General features: G+C 31.7%; 2 protein-coding genes across 5 annotated transcripts; both read right to left on the bottom strand.

Annotated features, from left to right (window-relative positions):
• Positions 1-568: 568 nt before the first annotated feature.
• LOC100803951 (LAG1 longevity assurance homolog 2) lies at positions 569-6944 on the bottom strand. Of its 4 annotated transcripts, none has more exons than XM_006574946.3 (7): positions 5902-6944; positions 5619-5784; positions 3883-4091; positions 3058-3213; positions 1769-1954; positions 1494-1672; positions 569-938 (listed from the first exon to the last, which is right to left on the bottom strand). In XM_006574946.3, the coding sequence occupies exons 2-7, from the start codon at positions 5736-5738 to the stop codon at positions 922-924; spliced, it is 867 nt and encodes a 288-aa protein (XP_006575009.1). In that variant the 5' UTR covers positions 5739-5784; positions 5902-6944; the 3' UTR covers positions 569-921. The 4 variants fall into 4 exon arrangements, with proteins under 4 accessions (XP_006575009.1, XP_006575008.1, XP_006575007.1 ...); XM_006574945.4 differs by having other exon boundaries at positions 5619-5754; XM_006574944.4 differs by having other exon boundaries at positions 5619-5767; positions 5902-6943.
• Positions 6945-14892: 7948 nt separating this feature from the next.
• LOC100793868 (abscisic acid 8'-hydroxylase 4) lies at positions 14893-18638 on the bottom strand. Its single transcript, XM_003518790.5, has 9 exons — positions 18265-18638; positions 17620-17944; positions 17192-17341; positions 16526-16774; positions 16324-16413; positions 16117-16195; positions 15879-15985; positions 15632-15750; positions 14893-15300 (listed from the first exon to the last, which is right to left on the bottom strand). Exons 1-9 carry the CDS (start codon positions 18474-18476, stop codon positions 15207-15209), a joined length of 1425 nt encoding a protein of 474 aa, XP_003518838.1. The 5' UTR covers positions 18477-18638; the 3' UTR covers positions 14893-15206.
• Between the last annotated feature and the right edge of the window lie 256 nt (positions 18639-18894).

The raw sequence follows: 18894 nt of genomic DNA, 5'->3' as shown, positions 1-18894 counted from the left end.
AGTATAATACAGTGAAGCTGTTTTAATAGAATTCTAAAATAAATGAAGTAGCAATTATGAATATGAATACAAGAGAACATAAAACATCAAGAAATGAAAGTAACAAGAGCTTTCATTCATGGTATTAAATTCCTAGTTGCTTTTAGAATTGCTTTTTTTTTTTTGTAGTGTTATTGGTTGTTTATTTGGTGCATTCTTGGTACATTCCACACTAAAGTAAATAAATATGCATTCAACACAAAAGATTCTCTAGCTAGCAGAACACTTTGATTGGTAAAATCTTATTTAGTACCAAAAAATGCTTTTAAAAAAGAAAAAAAAATCCGAACTTTTGTTTCATAAACTGGAATTTCCAATAAAGCCGCATCTTCACAATTCACATAAACTGTCATCCACAAGCAAGGCATGTTAATTTATAGCATATTTGGTTCAGCTTAAAAGAAAAAACATTTGTTTTCAAAAACTAAAAAAGACAAAAAAAAAAAAAAAAACGAAGTTAATCCAAACATGCACAGTCAATAACAGTACAATGCACCAATCTGGCTTATTGCTCAAAAGCGCAACTACAAAAGTAGAATACGACTGTAAGTTTTTCTTTCTCCTTCATATTTGTTATAAGCCACTTTTCATTCAACCCCTAGTTAACCTAAACGGGTTTGTTTAGAAAAACAATTATACAGGAATGCCTATCATTTATACAGCAAAAATACAAGAATCAAAATATGCTTGACGGTTTCCTACTCTCTTTTTACTCGGTAATCAATGAAAATTTTGAAACTAACGAAAATTCAGATCTCCTCCACTGGTTGTATTAACCAACTGCACTCCTAGAAATCTATAGACAAGTCAAAAACAGTATTATCAGAGCTACCACCAACCAGCAGGAAGAAAGAAAACTCAACAAAACCCTTCTTCGTCTATTCAATCATCGTCAGAATCTGCAAAAAGATACACAGATTAAAATAAAGTACATGTATTACCCAAGACGATGACAAAAGTAAAGATCTGTAGATGCGGGAAATTGAGTGCAACAACCAGATACAGTTGTGATAGTATCATAGTAATCATCGCTATTAAAATATCATGATTTAACTAATCCGATATGTTGATTCAGACAAGAGTGATGAGCATGCATAAACTAGGAGGGATATAACATAGGAATATTCAGCAACTAGAAATTCAACCCTGTACCCCTAACATTATTGATCCATGATCACACATTATAATATCTAAAACAAGCCAATAATATCTCTAGGTTAAATTTTCTTCTGGGTAGAGAGCTGTAAAGATCAGGAATTGCAACATTCTACATAAAAGTAACATTTTTAGATTGTGTTCTCCAGAAAAAAGAATATAGAGTACTATTCAGTGCAATATAGTATGAATAAACTCAGTGGAACATATCCTAAGTCCTAACAGTGGACTGGTTCCTAAACAAAAGAATAATAGAATACAAATAATACACTCAATCTGTATTCATAAAATCTGCATACCTGATCTTATATCCTCGCCAACTTTTCCCCTATTTTTAAGTTGCCTCAAGATCATCGCACAAATGAGCTTCCACCAGTATATATGGAAGATGAGCAGCATTATGAGCATTGTATTAAAAACATAGTAAAGAAACATATGAAAGCCCTCTGACAGGTTTAAGACCTGCTGAAGATCAATGCTGGAAAGTGGAAACACAGTTATAATAAAATATGATTAGTAAGTGCCTTTCAAAACAAAGTCAAATGAATATGATAAAAATTAAAAAAAGACAAACCTTGTTGCTTTAATAACCCAAAAAGGAAAGAAAATTAGCCGCAGTATGAGCCACGAAACTGCAAAGAATCCAAAACACACACTTGCACCAAACTCCCTTCCAGAATACTTGAAAACCTTGGCAGCTTCCATGAATACGTCACTTGCATCATGAAGGGCGAGAATTATGGAGCCAACCCTAAAAAAACTGTAAATGCAGCATGTGTAAGTTATCTCTTCATAATTTCTATCTAAGATGTTACTGTCAGTTTTGCAATTTCAATTATCTAAATCACTCAACCTGATATAGCAAAACCTGAAAAAAGTTGAAGTCAAAAGAAGAAAGCAGACATGAAAGAACATTCTAATAGAAAAGGAAGATTTGTCAAGCATTTCTCAGTTCTATTAGAAATTCCAAGCATTTACATAGACTCAGATCTAAGACATAAATCTATTAAGTATTGACATCAGATAGTTTTATTGCATACAGAGGTTACAGAGGTAATTATGTAATACATGCCAATATGCCAGACATAAAAATATGGAAAAAATTTCTGACTTCTGAGCAACTTGTATTAATGCTCTAAAAAGGTATCTAGGACTAAAAGTTTCAAGCTATATTCCATTCCATCCAATCCCTCTTTTCTCCCCCTTCAAGTTGGGATTATGGGATAAAATCAATCTTTTTTATCCATCCACTAAATTTTGTTCCACCCCATTCCTCTCCAATCAACAGTAGATATCCAAACATAGTCTCAAGAAATAATGCAGGCTCTTTAATATTATTTATAATAATGGGAGATTTATCATATGACATAAATATAAGAAGGCCATGTGATACAATTACCTTTTTTTTATACAACCAAAAGTAAGCATGATTAAATGGACCTCCATCTCCATCCAGTTAAATTAAAAAAAGAGAGAGTAAAGAATCAAATTTCAGGAAACTACACTGGTTTAAGATAGAAAGTAGAAACATATGATAAATCCCAAATAATATTTCCAAACCAAGACTTAAAAAATTTATTGATTTTAAGAACAGTACCTACAGTTATGAATATTATTTGGGCAACAAAAAACATTAATGTCTAAATTCTATAACAGATCTAAAACGTTAAAAACACTCTAGAGCTGATTGAGTTGTTTTATCAATAATGAGCATCAAATATGAGCCACCAAGTGAGAACTTTCATGCTTATGTAAAATAATAACAATAAATAACTAAGTTACAAATTTAAGGTTTATGTAGAATAGGGATAATATATTCTTCAACAAAAATTAAGGATTGTTGGAAACCACCAAGATATTTACCTTGTTAGATATGAAATCCCAATCAGTAAAACAGTAATTACATGGTGAGTAAACATCACTGCAAAATCCTTCCTTCGAGTCTCCCATGTAAGAATAGCAGCAATGCTATATATGTAGAACCCACACTGGCACATGTAGTACAACACTAGGGGACTCCTGAGATAAGACACAAAACAGGGCGTAATATAAATTTTAATATGCCAATTTCTGTTTACCACAAAATCATGAGTACAATAGCCTTATAAACAACTTCCTAAGGACAATTACAAGTTCTCCCCATTTGAGTTAGACTTGTCTGACTAGAACCAAATGGCAAGTTGCAACCAATGGCATCAAGCCAGAAGAAGCAAGGAGCTAAATTAGTCATAGCCTATATAATATAAACCATAACAAATAGTTATATGCATTGTTAACAAAGGGAGGAATATATCTGTATATTGCTTTGGAAACTCTTGAAATTTGTAGTCACATACCTAGTTGTCCATAAAAAATAAAAAAAAGACTAAATTTAGGTCTCTTGAAGTTTTCAAACCAAAAACGCCCAAGGACCAATTCTTGGATTCTGAAAACCTCTTACTCAAATTCAATGTGAACTCAGGTCTGTAAATTATGAATTAAGTTAAGATCATAACCATATAACAAAATTTAAGATGTAAAGTAAAGAAAGTCGATGAAGAAAATAAGGGTCAATGTCAATGTGGAGGTTTTCCTAAGAAACACAAATAGATCGGTTCAACAAGATAAATGCAAGCCACTCAATATCTGGGAAAAACATTTGTTACCGACTGGACTGATTTATTTCATCTTGCTACATGAAATACTTACTTCAACTCATGATTTGGCCAGTCATTGAAGTATAATTTCGTGTTACTGAACCAGGGTTCTTGGTAGGTAATTTTAAGAATGAATGCTTCAACTGTAGCATAATATGTTAGCTTCCACATTGATTCTGAGCATTTTCCAATCTTTACTTGCATTTCCTTAGTAATATGTAAAGGAGCTCTACCCTTCGTCAAAATCCTAATGGCCAACCTCTGTAAACAACAACAATATTTAAGAATATGAAGGAAGGAAAAGGTAAATGAATTTAATATCTTGAAAACATAAAAAACACTAAATACTTTTTTCATTTAGTAAGTGGGAGGATTAGTAAGAATATGATATAAGAGGATTTAGAATTATTTTAAAATGAAACAAGATTGGACATAGTTGCTTCCAAAAGATGCTTTTTCCACAGGTCACTAAAATGATCCACACACACTTCATGGAACATGTAAGAAATTAGAAAATTAACAAGCTTAGGCATTAAAAGTCTTTGATCATCCTTGCTGATGTGCTTTGCAAGAAAACATTTAACCTATCATCTTGCAAAGCCAGTATGAGATTGCAATACACTATCGTACTTTTTCACAAGACAACAGGTGAAAGAAACCATATCGATATTTGACAAAGTGCTTTCTTTTCATATTTTCTAACATGTATCTCTTCCAGACACAACACAATATCATGGTTTACAGCACCTTTTTTCTACATATTTTGAGGTGTGGGATACAATAACAGCAACAATGACCAAAGTTATCAATGGTGGATGGTGGAATATGGTGGAAGGCCAAAATTCCGCCATATAGAATGCCATTGCGGACTATGGTGCCGCCATAGTGGGCCTCCTGTCACAAATTGCCTATGGCGGTTGGCAAAAAATCCGCCATGCCATTCTGCTGTAGTGGCCATGGCACTGCCATTTAATAACACTGACAATGACCAAGCCATTTCCCACATATTTTGAGAATAGGGATATTCTTCTAAAATCCTTTATAAACAATAGTGCCTTTCTTTTAGCTTCTCCTTGTTCCATTGGTAAGAACAGAAAGTAATGTCTACCAACAAACCAGGTTGCATGGTGGCAACTAAAGGGAACAGAATATGAAAACCATAAATCAATTGTGTAATAATCATTCATGAGAAAAAATAAAGATAATTCACAAAAGCCACATTCAATTCATCATTTGGCAATACAGGAAACCACTTCCCATGACCATCTGCGTCCCAACATGAGAGGAAGTATAAATCATTAATCATATATTTTTGCCATATGTAAGCTAAGAACAACACTTAAATGTCAAAAAGGGCTAATAACTTAAATAAGAAAAGAAGGATCAATGCATACCAATATACAGATTTAACTCGACATAAATGAGCAGCATTGCATTAGACTATTTTCCAAGATATAGACATTGATGCCTCAACTTTCAATTGTGCAATTAACTCCAAATATCCTCTAACCAATTTGAACAAATTCCAGGCAACTAAACTAACACCTAGTAAATTCAGCCAAACTCAAGAGAATTTGTGCTGAAATACTAATAAAACCGACACAGTTTCGGCAGTCTCTTACAAGGAACCCTAAAATGGAGAATCAACAAAACAAGCACAATCCAGAACTAAGCTGTTTTTTTTTTTCCCTTTAATTATTAAATCTCTAACAAAACAGAAACAAGCTATCCAATCCGACAGCGAATAAGAATTTTTCGCAACGCAAACAAACAAACAAAGGATCTTACGCGAAAGACGAATCTGTCAAGGAAGAACCTGGCCGCGAAACTGGCGAAGGCGAAGTAGATCGCAACGGAGAAATGCGAGGCGCGCGGCGTCGCCGCATTCTCGCTCCAGAGGAAATCCATGCCAGATTGCAACCACCTGCAGCAGCAGACTTTTCAGAAACAAAACCTAAACAGAATCAGTTGCAGCGAGAACAACACAACATAGATCATTCACGACATTGAAGAAGCACAAGAAGAATTTTCATTCAGCAATATCAGCTTCACGATGAGATCGGGTTCGTACCTGATTTCGAGGATGCTGAGCTGGCGACTTCGAAGTTGCGGCAGCGGAAAATGCGTTCAGAGGAAGAAGAAGCCAAGGAAACGACGGACGAGGGAAAGTGTGAAGAGGGAGGTTGTAATTGCAACGGAAAAACACAAATGCTGAGAGGGTTTGTTTTTGTTTTTTTTTTTTTTTCAATTAATCGTCTTCACCACTTTATGTATAGCTCCTGTTCCTCGTGAGATCTTTTAATTTAATTTAATTTAATCTAAATTTTCATTTTTTGGGCGGACCCGTCCGTGGGACCTGTAAGAAGTCCACGTGGCAATGAGTTGTTCATCGCCAATTTTTTTTTCTACAACTTTATATTTAGGTTATGAGAAAATTATCATCAATCCAATTATTTATGCTGTTTCTGTTATTATTGTTGGGTTGGTCGTAGGGTTTGCTTCTATTGGATTTGGAGTTGATCAAAGGTGAAGGACAAGTTGCAGAAAGGATTGCACGACAACCAAAGATAGAGGAAAAAAATATTAAGGTATTTTATTGCTTAGTCTGATTTTTATGAAAGCTTTAACAATTTATGGATTAGATGTAGCATTACTTTTGTATAATCCTAAAAAATAGAAATATATATCCTTTTTCTGTAGACTTGTTTTATGTTCTTGCTTTTTGAATTCTATTTATATTAATCACGCTGAATATAAATTTGATTGTAATTGTTTATTGAGAATTGAGTTATTATTTGTTTCCATCCCATTTGTTATTGTCCCTACAAACACAAGGAAATATTTTCTTACTCCTTCCTCTTCCTCTTCACCTTCTCACCAATTCCACACCGCGCATCACCACCTTTGTCTAGATCTGATCCAGTGACTCTGATGCCGATGCAACAGGGTCGTGCCACTACTGCCCCAACACTAGTTTTGCACATGTGACCCCTTGGCCCAATCACCATCGTGCCATTGCAACACCGTGTTAACCCTTAGCCCTGCACCTCTATTCACATCGGTGCACGTTCTCACCGCCATCAATCTAGATCCATCGGTCTGGATCTTCACCACCATCCATCGCCCCAACATGCATGCAGAGGAAGAAGAAGAGAGAAATGGATAACAAAAACTTAGTTCTGTTTTTGGTTAAAAAAAAATAAACAATAAAATTATGATTTCATTCTTTATTTTTTTCACCCCTTTAAAAAGGAATAAAAACATAATTCTATTGTACAATGTACAACAAAATCTTGTTTTAGTTATTTTTTTTCATCCCTTAAAAAACAATAAAAATATAATTTCGTTATACAACTGTATTACACAATCACATTTCCATTTTTTATTTTTTTTACCCCTTCATGAAAAGGATATTTTAAAAAAAAAGTGTCCGCCCCCAGTTGGGGCAATAACAACCCCTTGTTTATTGCTTTCAAGGTTCAAGTTTCAATATTCTATTCTCTCAATATTTCCATTGCTCTAACCAATTATCCCCTTCAATATATTTTTTAAACTAGGAGTATTCTTCTGTCAAAAGCCTTAATCTCTCGAAATATTTAGATTTGAATATGAGATTAAACCTTTCATTACATATTTAAGAGATAAGTTTATTCATTAATTATATCACACTGTTGATATTTCTTATCTTTTAAGAGATTTGAATGTGTTAGTACGATTATTTAACCTCAATTTTTTTTTCCATTTTCTTACTGTGCCAGACCTATTGTATACTTGTATGTTTATCAAATCACGAAGCTAGAAATTGCCAGGTACAAAAACATAATACGCAGCTATAGGAGAATAAACTTGATCTAAAAGAGAAATGATGACATTCTTTATGATAAAAAAAACTAAGAATTGATAAATTAGGATGGGTTAATGATAAATTAAGTCTGCATACTTTCAGCTTAGAATATGTAATTATGGCACCAAACATATATGCCAATATTGATAAAAAAAAAAAGAGTTTAGTAAAAAATACCTGAATGCATTTGATTTTCCTCCACCACATGTAATCAAAGGAAGACGATAAAAGGTTTAAAAACTTAATCATCTCGGCAAGTGATTAAATAAGTGCTTAAATCAATTTATCAGTAATTTTATCACAAAACATATGTGGGATATTGTAGCGGGAAAGCATCATTTCTTAAAAATGATAACAAAATGTTTGAAGTTCCGTAAACCTTCAGTAATGTTAGAATTCACGAAAGAGAACTATCATTACCAAAGTTGGCTTGGCTAAAATGTTCTAGATCGATCACGCATAATACTTTAAACAAATCATGTAAGAATGATTAATACATTAATTTGATAAACCAAATTGTAATTTTGCAAGACGTGTCCAAACACAGCGCGAGATAGAACACGTACAGTGCAAAGAAATGGCTCGAATACAGTGCAGAAAACAAATCAAATACAGTTAGAACATCCTGTGTTGTTTCTTATGCATCTGATGCGAAGCCTCTTCATTAAGGTTCAAGCACCACACGCATATTTAATGTATTAATTGTTAAAAGTAACCCATTGAATTAGCTGATGGGTTTAATAGCAACACTCATTTCACCATCTCAACTTTTTTATGGCCAAATAGGGAAAATGGAGAAGTACCAAGAGATAAAATGAAAAAAATTTGGGAATAACACATTTATCAACAAAAATTAAAATCTACTTAAAAGCTGTTATATATATATATATATATATATATATATATATATATATATATATATAAAAGAATAATAAATTATAAATTATTTATAAATTCAATTTAAATCTATCTATAACTTAAATTTAAATAACTTATAACTAATTAATTTATCATATCAATATTCTAACAACCATCCCCACAGTAATAATAAAGCAAATAAATCTTTTGAGCATGGCTTCTAGTGGGCATGCAATGCGGAAAGATAAAAAAAAGAAGAAGAAGAAAACTTTAAGTCTATGAATAGAAGAGACTGTAGAATTATCTATTGATATTTCCATCTTCTCTTCCTTATATTGTAGGTGTGTTGAAAGAATAAGGAAGAGAAAGAAAAAAAAAAAGGATCATGACTTTTCAGTAAGATTCAGAAGGCTAAGTGGCTATATGAGAATCAAAGCTTGCAAACAGGGAACAATAAAAGTGTTTTGTTACGACAAGTGAAAATATTTAATGTATTTATTATCGGTGCTGCATATTTTTATTATTATTTCACAATAATATTTTTTTAAAAAAAAACCCAAAACACAAGTCAAATAAAGAAACACGTCGTGTTATTGAAGCATAAGAAGAAAGAGAAACACAATATAGAGAACCATACACAAGATATTCATCTAATCTTCTTAACATAATAACATGTAAAGGAAAAGTTTAGAATAAAAAAAATCAAATGTGTTTCAAATTTAAAATAAGACAACTCAAGCCCATCAAGATGGACATCAACATGGCCCATGTTTAGAAAATGATCCTTTTTTTTGTTAGAGTTGTTATTGGTCCTTATTATCATTTAAAAATTTCAAAAATATTCTTTCCAAAATACATAATAAAAACACACTTTTACTGCATCACCGGAATGTGAAAAATATTATGCAATGGAATTACGATTATGTTGTGCAACATACAATCGAATCATAATTCTATTATATTTTGCACTTTTATTAATATAACAGAATTGCATTTTCATTATATATTTGAATTTGTGAAAAAAAAATATACAAAAAAATTATAATTTTATTGTGCAAAAGAAGATAAATATAGAATATACAACAAAAGTATAATAATTTCCTTGTATAATATACAATAGAATCATACAACAACCTTTTTTTGTTGCACCAACTTAAGTTCAATGTAACATGACTTCTTGACATTTTCAATTGCTGGTGAGTTTTTTTTATGTATCTAGTAATCAAAATTTCCCCAAAGTTTTGATTGAATCTTTAAGGGAATATTTGATAAGGGAGAAATTTTTTTATACATGAGAATCATGAATACTAGGATCATAATTTATGTGAATGAATAAAATCTATTTAATTGATCATAAATACATTCTGCATAATATTTATATAAGTTTCCTTAATATCAAAGATTTTAATGATATTTTTACTAATTAATTTTAATTATTTATTATATTAATTAATCTAATAAGAGTAACATAATAAGTTTTTTATTATAGTAAAACAAATTTTTTACTCTTGAAAAGTTAGATTCCCACCTTTTCAATGAAATTTTTTTTGCAAAAAATTAGCTAAAACACATTTTCAAAAAACACTTTTGTGTTATTTTTTAAAACAGATACTAAACATCATGAGAAATTAAAATTTTTAATCAAAATAAATTTTTAGGAAACTAAAAATTTCTCCCTACGAGATGCCCAGAGAGAGAAAAAACATAGATATTATAGGCTTGTAGATCCAGATAGACTGAGGGTTGTAGTCTAAAATTAGAATTGATAACATATTAAGTTAAAGTTTTATTTATTTATTGTTCATAAAACTGTCTGTGTTATGGCGATAATTCTGGAGTATTGCTTGTCTGACCACAATTATCAAACCTACAATAGTTATCAGTAGCTTTCTTTTACTCCATCGTGGTCAATTATATTTTTTTTAATTATGTCCCTTAAAAATATTTAATTTAGTTAATCATATTTGTCAATTATTTATACTATCATTTTAAAATTATATTTTTATTTTCTCTTTATTTACTTTGTTACTTTTTATTAATATTTGGAGAAAGAAAATTAAATAAAAATACATAAAAACATTAATATATCCAAAAATTAAAAAATAATCTTATAAAAATGATAAATTTGTTTCCGAAAATCATCTTATAGTCAGTAAGGGGAAAATATGATATGTTATACCATTGATTATTGATAATCTGCAATTTTATATATCTTGTCTCTTCTGAAAAAGTGGGGTTGTGAGAAATATGTGTGGCTGTATCCTCTATAGGTGCGTGGCTAACTGGATCACTAATATTTCAGCATGGCATATATATTCTGGTTATCGAATCGTATCTGCTGATAATTTTCTCATTTGAAACGTAATTATAATTTTGTCTTTTGATGATTATGCAGTACAAGCATGACGATGATGTTTCTTATATTTCATTTTATCGTTGTTTCTCTGCTGGTGCCAAAGTTAGTTGGCAAACCAGTAAATTATATAGCAATTAGCATAGTTGGCAAAATATCCTAAACTTAGATTAAACTGTTTCGATCTTTTCCAATGTTGATTAAGTTCATTGTTCAATTTCCTATTGATTTATTTCATCACTTGAATGATCTTGGAAAAATTGTTTATGTAAAACTTACAAGGTTCACAAAATACACGTAATATCTTAGATAGTATTTCAAGACACACGTTAATCTTTCATATCAGTCCATGGAGTACGAACCTCTGATTCTTAACAGTCGAACTCTTCAACTAACATATTGTCTTTAACCTCTTAATATTTGAATATTGTTATAATCTCTTGGTGACGTTATTCAATTATCTACAAGGCTATAAGGTATAATTATATATTAGCTTTTTATCTTACAAGTCAATAATTATATGTAATATTATTTATAAACTATCGACTATTATCTACATCGGTAATTATCTGCAAGGCCGTAACAATCCCTACAATCAAGGACCTATAGCTTCCACTCAATCTATAACTATCAGGTTCTCTCATACTCTCTTGACATTCACTTACTCTCCTAACTCGGATACTTATTTTTAGCCTTAGAGTCTTTTATTTTACAGATTTCTCTCATGTTCTCTTAATAAATGTCTCTCTCAAAGTCATGTGAAATCTAAGAATCCATTTTGATTACGTCCACCTGACGTGAGTTAACTCTCAATTCTGATAAATACAAATTTACACTTCATATATAAAAGGCTACCCTCTTGCACCAAATTAATGGTTATGAAAATAAATATACTATGTTGAAGAAGCTAGCTAGAGGCATCAACTTTACATGGTGGGCGGCAACAATGACAACGAGATCACAGTAATGATGTTGACGGTGCCATGTGAATGCTTAGTCGTACAATTGTTTTTATTAATTGTAATGAAATTGAAATAATACTATGGCATATAACAGCAAAATGATGGGATATGATGTGTATCAATTCATGTTGCATGTTTTTTTAAACTCATTTCATCTTTAATATTGTTGACAAAACATGCTTCATGATATACTTTTGGTATGTAACAAAAGCAAGATGCCTCTCCCTTCTGTGCAGCTGTGTTGCCTATATATATAATGTAATATTTCACGTAAGTGGTTATTTCATTTGAATTTCACTAAGGAAACCTGCTTTTGAATGACCACGTATACCCTATTATATATACTTATTTTAGCTCTCTTTTTGGTTGGCAGGAACACCAGATTTTGAGCTGCAATGTTTTGCTGAATTACATATTATTAGATACTCACCTTCTCTCCCCGGCCACTGTAATTTTTTTGGCTGTTCTATTGTTTGTAGACATTAATTAATTGCATTGAGACATTAATCTGCTATCTTTATCATATCTGTGGTCTGTGGATACTTGTCTTCATGTAAATCATATTTATGTTTCTGTTTTTTTCTCTCTTAAAATTTTTTAATTTTCTCCTACACAAATTGTGGTATGTTCAATCAAATAAATTAATTTGAGGTTCTTAAACAGTTTGAGCAAGTGATAGTTTTAGCTCTTGTGACGAGATTATTCCATTTTCGGGACCACGATCAGGAGACCATGGTAAAAAGCTTAGGCACACAGAAATTTGTCAACGGGGTATAAAGAATCAGGTAAAAAGAAAGATCAAAATCCTAGACTATTGTTTGGTTTGAAGTTACAAAAAAGTATGTTTGTGAATTTTAATCTATGATTACACCTTCAGATGCATAAAATGAGAAGGAAAAATTTGTTGCTTTGAAAGTAAAAGTATTTGAGAGTTCTCTCAACTTTAGCCTTGGTCTGGTTGTGGGGAAAAAAGTATGACTTCTCCACCAAAATGGGTTAAAAATAAAAATTAATTATTAAAATGGGTTTATCAAAAAAAAATATTTATTATAATATAATATTAATTTTTGTCATGTAAGATGTAGGACACATTATTCTATATTGTATTTTTTTTGTTTGTCATATGGTAGGAAATGTCACTCTTATATGTTATTTTAATGATTAAATTTCATATCATATTTTCACTCAATTTGACATAGGCCAAACCGATCCAAAATACTTATATATAATGACTATGTTTTCGTTAGAACATTTTCTTAAAAAAATCTCTTCATATTTTATAAAGAAAATACTAAATAAAAAATATTAATATCTTAAATATATAAACCAAAATATTATGGTTTAAACACAAAAGTATTCAATACTTTTTTTAGTGAGTAAAAAAAACTTTTGAAAAGGGTTACATGAGGATTTAAAATTATAAAAAAAAATCTTACTAACTAGTAACCACCATCTCTATTATTCAAGAAACACAAATTTATAAGAAAGTATAGCAAAAATATCATATAAATTTCACATAAATCATATCAGGGTGTCAATGTAATTGTTTAATATTATTTTATTTTTGTCCTTAAAACTTAAGAAAAGTTTTAAAATACTTAGTGAAAAATTAACATACGATTTAGTCATTAAACAAATATTTATCTAACAAGATAAAGTATATTAAGATGACACCTTCTGATAAAGGTTAGGAGAACAAAAAGTCAAAGGTGACATTCAGGGTAATGTTAATTAATTTTCATTTTTAACTCATTTCAGTAAAAAGTAAAAAAAGTACTATTCATGAGTACATTTTAAAAGAATAGTGTGTTTCATATCTTTTTCTCTCTACTTAACTTAAATATTTGATATCAATTCTTTTTCTCTTCCACATGATGAAATCCACCCTTAATTAAAGGAAGCTGGTGGGATCATCAAGAGAGGAGAGGTCCCCCTTATTTCTTTATGATATTTTAAGTTAATGTAACATATTATTACCAATAAATTACCTTTTTGTTAGATAGTTTTCTGCAATTTAAAAGGGTAAGGGAAAGAAGATCAGGTGGGAATCAAACTGATAACATCAAATATGAACACTGAAAAAGACACTGGATAGTGTATGAAACTATTAGTGTTGGTACCACAAAATAGAGGGTGCTCTTAAAAAATATCACTTTTGATCCACTGTGTAAATGACAAAGGCACAGTAGCAGTAGCTTCAAAATCTCCAACCAATCCACAAGGTCCAATAATGTGATGTACTATTTTTGGTCCCCGCCTCTCCACCAAACCTGAACAGGCTTCATGCCCTAGAAAGGTTTAAGATCACTCTGGCTAAGGGCATCTTCTTTTTCAGCCGGCTAATTAATCAGCAACACGTGGCTTTCTCATAATCACACCTTATGACTACTACGTGAAGCAATATGAAAGATCAACCATTCCAATGGAGCAACGTTGCATCTTGAGTTTGATTATGATAAGAATAATGATTCACTAACACTTCTTTATTTTAAACATTCCATTAATATTTTATATTTCTTTTTATCTTTCTTCATTTTTTTGGTAAGCTTCTGTCTCTCTTCATGTTATATCATATTATGGCCTTTTTTTTTCACTCTAAACACTATTGTAAAATGTAAATCCATTTTTAGTATTATGCATGAGGTCTTGCTAAATAGCGTTCTTATGATATTGATTAAAGATATTAGTTACGGAATTAAAAAGTTATAAAAAATATAATTTTATGTATCCAAATAATTTTTTTTTTAATTTTTAAACCAATATTCTAAGAGCACTTATCAACGTTAATTTGCCTCGTGTTTGTGATTGAATGTTCCATTCTTTACAAGTTTAATTTGTCAACTGGTGTTTGTGAAGTAAGATGGAAGGACAATAATGAAGCTATATAAACTTCGTACTATAGATCCACGAGTAAATATATCATATGGGGGACCATATACAGGGTCTATAGTCTCCTTGAAATCAATAAACTGGAATCCAAGACAAGTCTTTGACTTACAAGAGGTTATATATATCAATCATAGGACCATTCAATAGAGCTCAAAATTAAACTAAAATCATTAGTTGATAACATTTATTATTATTAGTACAGCTTACATGCACGCTCAGACTAATTAATGGCACTAAGCTATATATGCCACTGCCACCATTTACTTACAAATAGGATAATACACATGATGTTACTTGGAAGAAGCTAATAAGACAATTTTTTTGGATCCTCACTTTTAAAACAGGAGAATTGGCCATGGGATGGGTTAAGGAGGAACAATCAATATCAAGTTGGGGTGGGGTGGCAAGGAATATCTAAATTTTATATATGAATAAAGGGAGATTTTATCATATGATGATCATCTTTGATTCTATTCGTTTCTCCAAAATCTTGTAGGTAGACCATGCAGAGGGACTGGGAATGGGCTATGTTGGATTCCGTTCTGATATCCCACTACTTCCCACCTGCCATCCAAATAATTGAACATGGTTAATTAATAAACACTTTGATGATGATGATACTGCAGATGTAAATAATTTTTTTTAAAAAATTCAGTTTTTATGTATTGTGAATATAAGAATTTTTACACAGTAAACTACTAAAAAAATATTAAAAATTAAATATGACTTTTAAAATAATAATTATAAAAATTAATAAATTTATCATTTGTAAGTAGATAAGTAGATAGTAATGTAAAAACATTTAAAGGATGAAAAAAATCCATATCAAAATTTGATAAAATGATTATTTTTTTTTTTGGTTTTTGGTGAATACAAAATGAAGTTCAAAATTTACCTATATTTGGTTACTAGATGATGAATTAAAATGAACATGTTCAGTTTGGCAAGCTCATTTCCTGGACAAGAGTGCACTCCGTTGCCAAATGGTGTAAAAGTATTGGGCTTTGGAGCAACCTGCAGCCACACAGGGTGAAATATATATGTGTTCAGAAGAGAAATATAGGGTTTCGCTTTTGTTATTATTTTTCTAATATTTGTTTCACTAAGTGGTGGGCAAATTCATGTTCAGCATCATAACGTACCTCAAACCTTGATGGGTCAAAATTGTGAGGAGAAGGGTGAAATTCTGGATTATGATGGATGTTCCTGAACAGTGGCATGACTTTCCAACCCTTCGGTATAAGATATCCTTTAACAGTTGCACCAAACATTTTAGAAATCACGTAGGAAATAGTAAAATGATTTGAAAATTAAAATTCCTATGAATATACACAGGTAGTAAAAAAAGAATATTATATTCCGTCTCAAATTATTTCTTACCTTTGTATACTACATCAACCACAGCTTCCCTAAAAGTAAATGATATGATACTTGACATTCTAAGGCTTTCCAAAATCACCTGCAATATATACAAGATCGTAATGAGAAATATATATTCACCAAGTTACTTTCACATTAAACTAAGACATGAGAATTGTGTTGCTGCATCGATATCACATTTACAGCAGTATATAGTATATACCATACCCTATGAGTAGTTGGCATATTTCTGGTCTGACCCCATGTCAATGGCTTTTTCCCTCCTTCATTAGCTTCATATACTGCCATTTGGTCTGCCTGCAAAACAGTTTCATTGACTCATTAATTAGCATAAACTTTTCAACACTTGTGGCCTACAAGGATTTGAAAAATCTTTTTGGGAGACAAAAAAAAATAAAACAAGTCTTACTTTTATTGCTTCAAGAAGTTTCTGGTCATCATGAAGATACTTGAGAATCCAGGTTAGAACACTTGCTGTAGTATCCTGAGCTGCAAATAGTACCCCAATTACATTATCAGCAATTTGGTCATCACTTAGCGTTTGTTCTTTTTCATCCTTGTAGTTCAGCAAGTGGCCTAATAGATCCATCTCCATCAATCTCTGCTCCTTTCTTTTACAAATGATCTCACTTATAATCTCCCTGATTCTCCTCCTTGCCTTCAAATCATTTCACAAAGTATTCATCAGATAAAGACATGACACAGAATCTGATCCCATGTATCAAATGATTTTCTTAGACCAGCAGTAAGAAACCATATATATAATATAATATAATATAAAGAGGAGTCCAAACATCACACTATTTTTTTTATCTGTAAAAATAAAAAACAAGTACCATAAATTTACCAAAACTTACGTATTTTATCCAACCAGCTAGACCTAAGCATCATTATTTAACACATTATTTTTACTATTAACTAAAATTCATGTCGAACTACAAAATCATAGAGTAAGACTCCTTAAACAAGAAATCAGTCAAATCCACTAAATTTTGTGATTTAAAATATATTTCAGCCAATAATAATGAAAGTGTTCAAAAGAATGTATCATAGTGTTTTGCGATCTTCAACTTACCAAGAGTGCTTTGGAGTATACAGTTCCGGGAATCCTGTTAGGGAAAGAATTGTACCCTTTCTCCACTATGCAGTAGTTTTCCTTAAGCTGGTCTCTATAATTGTCTTCCAAGTGACCAAAGACAGAGAGGATGCCAATATTGAAAGAGAACTGCGAAGAAGAAGAAGAAGAAGAGAGTTAAGGGGAAGGCCATGATCAGTTTTGAGAAATCAATCGTACATACATCACCATACAATAATGGAGGACCCCAGTGACAAGAAAATTAATGAGGAACCAACAGATGAAAACAAAATTCAACGCCATGCAATAAAAGCATATCAAATAAGACGAGAAAAAATCCAAAAGTAGAGACCCACTAAAACAAACAGCAAGCAAAAATGAGGCTCACAAACTCGAACACATCATATCGTAACATATCAAAAACCGACCTTTTTCATTTCTTGGAAAGCGTTGATGACTTGTCCAGTGGAAACCCACGATTCCAAAGAGGAAACGACCTCGGTTTCGATGTCTGGGATCAGTTTTCGGATGGTTTCAGGAGAGAGAGAGGTTTGCACCAGCTTCCTGATACGAGTGTGGTATTCTCCTTGGTGGAAGAACAATGCTGAAGTGCCTATTAGCTTCTCTTTGCTTTTTGGGTATGTGGGTTTGAACAAGTGAGCATGAGTCACCAACACAAAACGTGCAGCCTCAGGGCTAGCCAACATCACGCATGGACAACCTAGTATGTGTGTCTTGAAAATTTCTCCATATCTGATCAATTAAGAATTTTGTGAAAATTAAGTTAGATTAGCTCCACCACCACCATGTTTATGTTCCATGCATTTATTTTTTCATTTAAAAAAACAACAACTTAGATCCAGTTCTTTAGGTACACTGGTTGTAAGTTCCTCCGATCAGAATTAAATATTCATCTCAATAATCTGCATGCAAAAATCATCGAAGTAAAAGTTTGATTCTGATTGGAGAACAACATTATCAGTACAAGAGTACCTAAGGAACTGTAACTAAGAAGTTTTGTAAAAAAATAAAAAAAAATGATCATATGAAGAGGATCAAACTATAACAAGAACCTTTTTTGCTTTGAAGCAAAGAAGATGTTAGGGTCTTGAGAATAGAGTTGAAGGGTCTCTCCTATGTAAGGCCAGCCCATTGAGCCAGGGGGAAGCTTAGGCTTAGCTACTACGTGTTGTTGTTTCTTGTGTTTCTTTATTAATGGATACGAAAGAATAAGGGATGAGAAGATGAGTAAAATGCAAAAGAAAATGGTGGCAATGATCTCCATAAACACACACACACACACAAGGCGTAGGTAGCAACTAACTTCTCTCTCTATGTGAGTTCCCGCGAGTGCGGGTTATGTGGAAATAATATGACGAAATGTGATGATAGGTGTGGAATGCGTTTTAATTTGCTTCGATGGCTTTTCAAGTCAATGAATGATCCGTTTGAGTTAAGAGCGTGGCTTATATAGAGGCAGAAACATGGGTGTGGGAGGCACAGTTCTTTATCTAGCTAATCAAAAGTGGAAATCTCTATAATGATGATTATTGTCACTCAAGTATTCATATTTTAACGAAAACTTTTAGCACTAGTACTGTGTGGAATACTGCGGAGGGAAAAAAGGCAATGAAAAAAAATCATTTATCACGTTAGAAACACCACACAATACAGGAAAAAAAAAACTTATCATCTATATGACA

Source organism: Glycine max, chromosome 2, assembly GCF_000004515.6.
Source record: "Glycine max cultivar Williams 82 chromosome 2, Glycine_max_v4.0, whole genome shotgun sequence".
Classification (NCBI taxonomy): domain Eukaryota; kingdom Viridiplantae; phylum Streptophyta; class Magnoliopsida; order Fabales; family Fabaceae; genus Glycine; species Glycine max.
Note: the sequence above shows the minus strand (reverse complement) of the source record. Positions and strands in the feature narration are given on the sequence as shown.

Bases quoted from the DNA above. Each gene is read 5' to 3' on its own strand.
- LOC100803951 (XM_006574946.3), bottom strand. From the start codon at position 5,738: ATGGATTTCCTCTGGAGCGAGAATGCGGCGACGCCGCGCGCCTCGCAT. The intron at 1,955-3,057 runs GTAAATATCTTG...CTGCATTTACAG, and splicing joins GGGATTTCATATCTAACAAG to TTTTTTTAGGGTTGGCTCCA. The intron at 1,673-1,768 runs GTTTGTCTTTTT...TCCACTTTCCAG, and splicing joins TGGGTTATTAAAGCAACAAG to CATTGATCTTCAGCAGGTCT.
- LOC100793868 (XM_003518790.5), bottom strand. From the start codon at position 18,476: ATGGAGATCATTGCCACCATTTTCTTTTGCATTTTACTCATCTTCTCA. The intron at 16,414-16,525 runs GTAAGACTTGTT...ACTGTTTTGCAG, and splicing joins AACTTCTTGAAGCAATAAAA to GCAGACCAAATGGCAGTATA. The intron at 15,986-16,116 runs GTAAGAAATAAT...CAACTGTTAAAG, and splicing joins GGTTGATGTAGTATACAAAG to GATATCTTATACCGAAGGGT.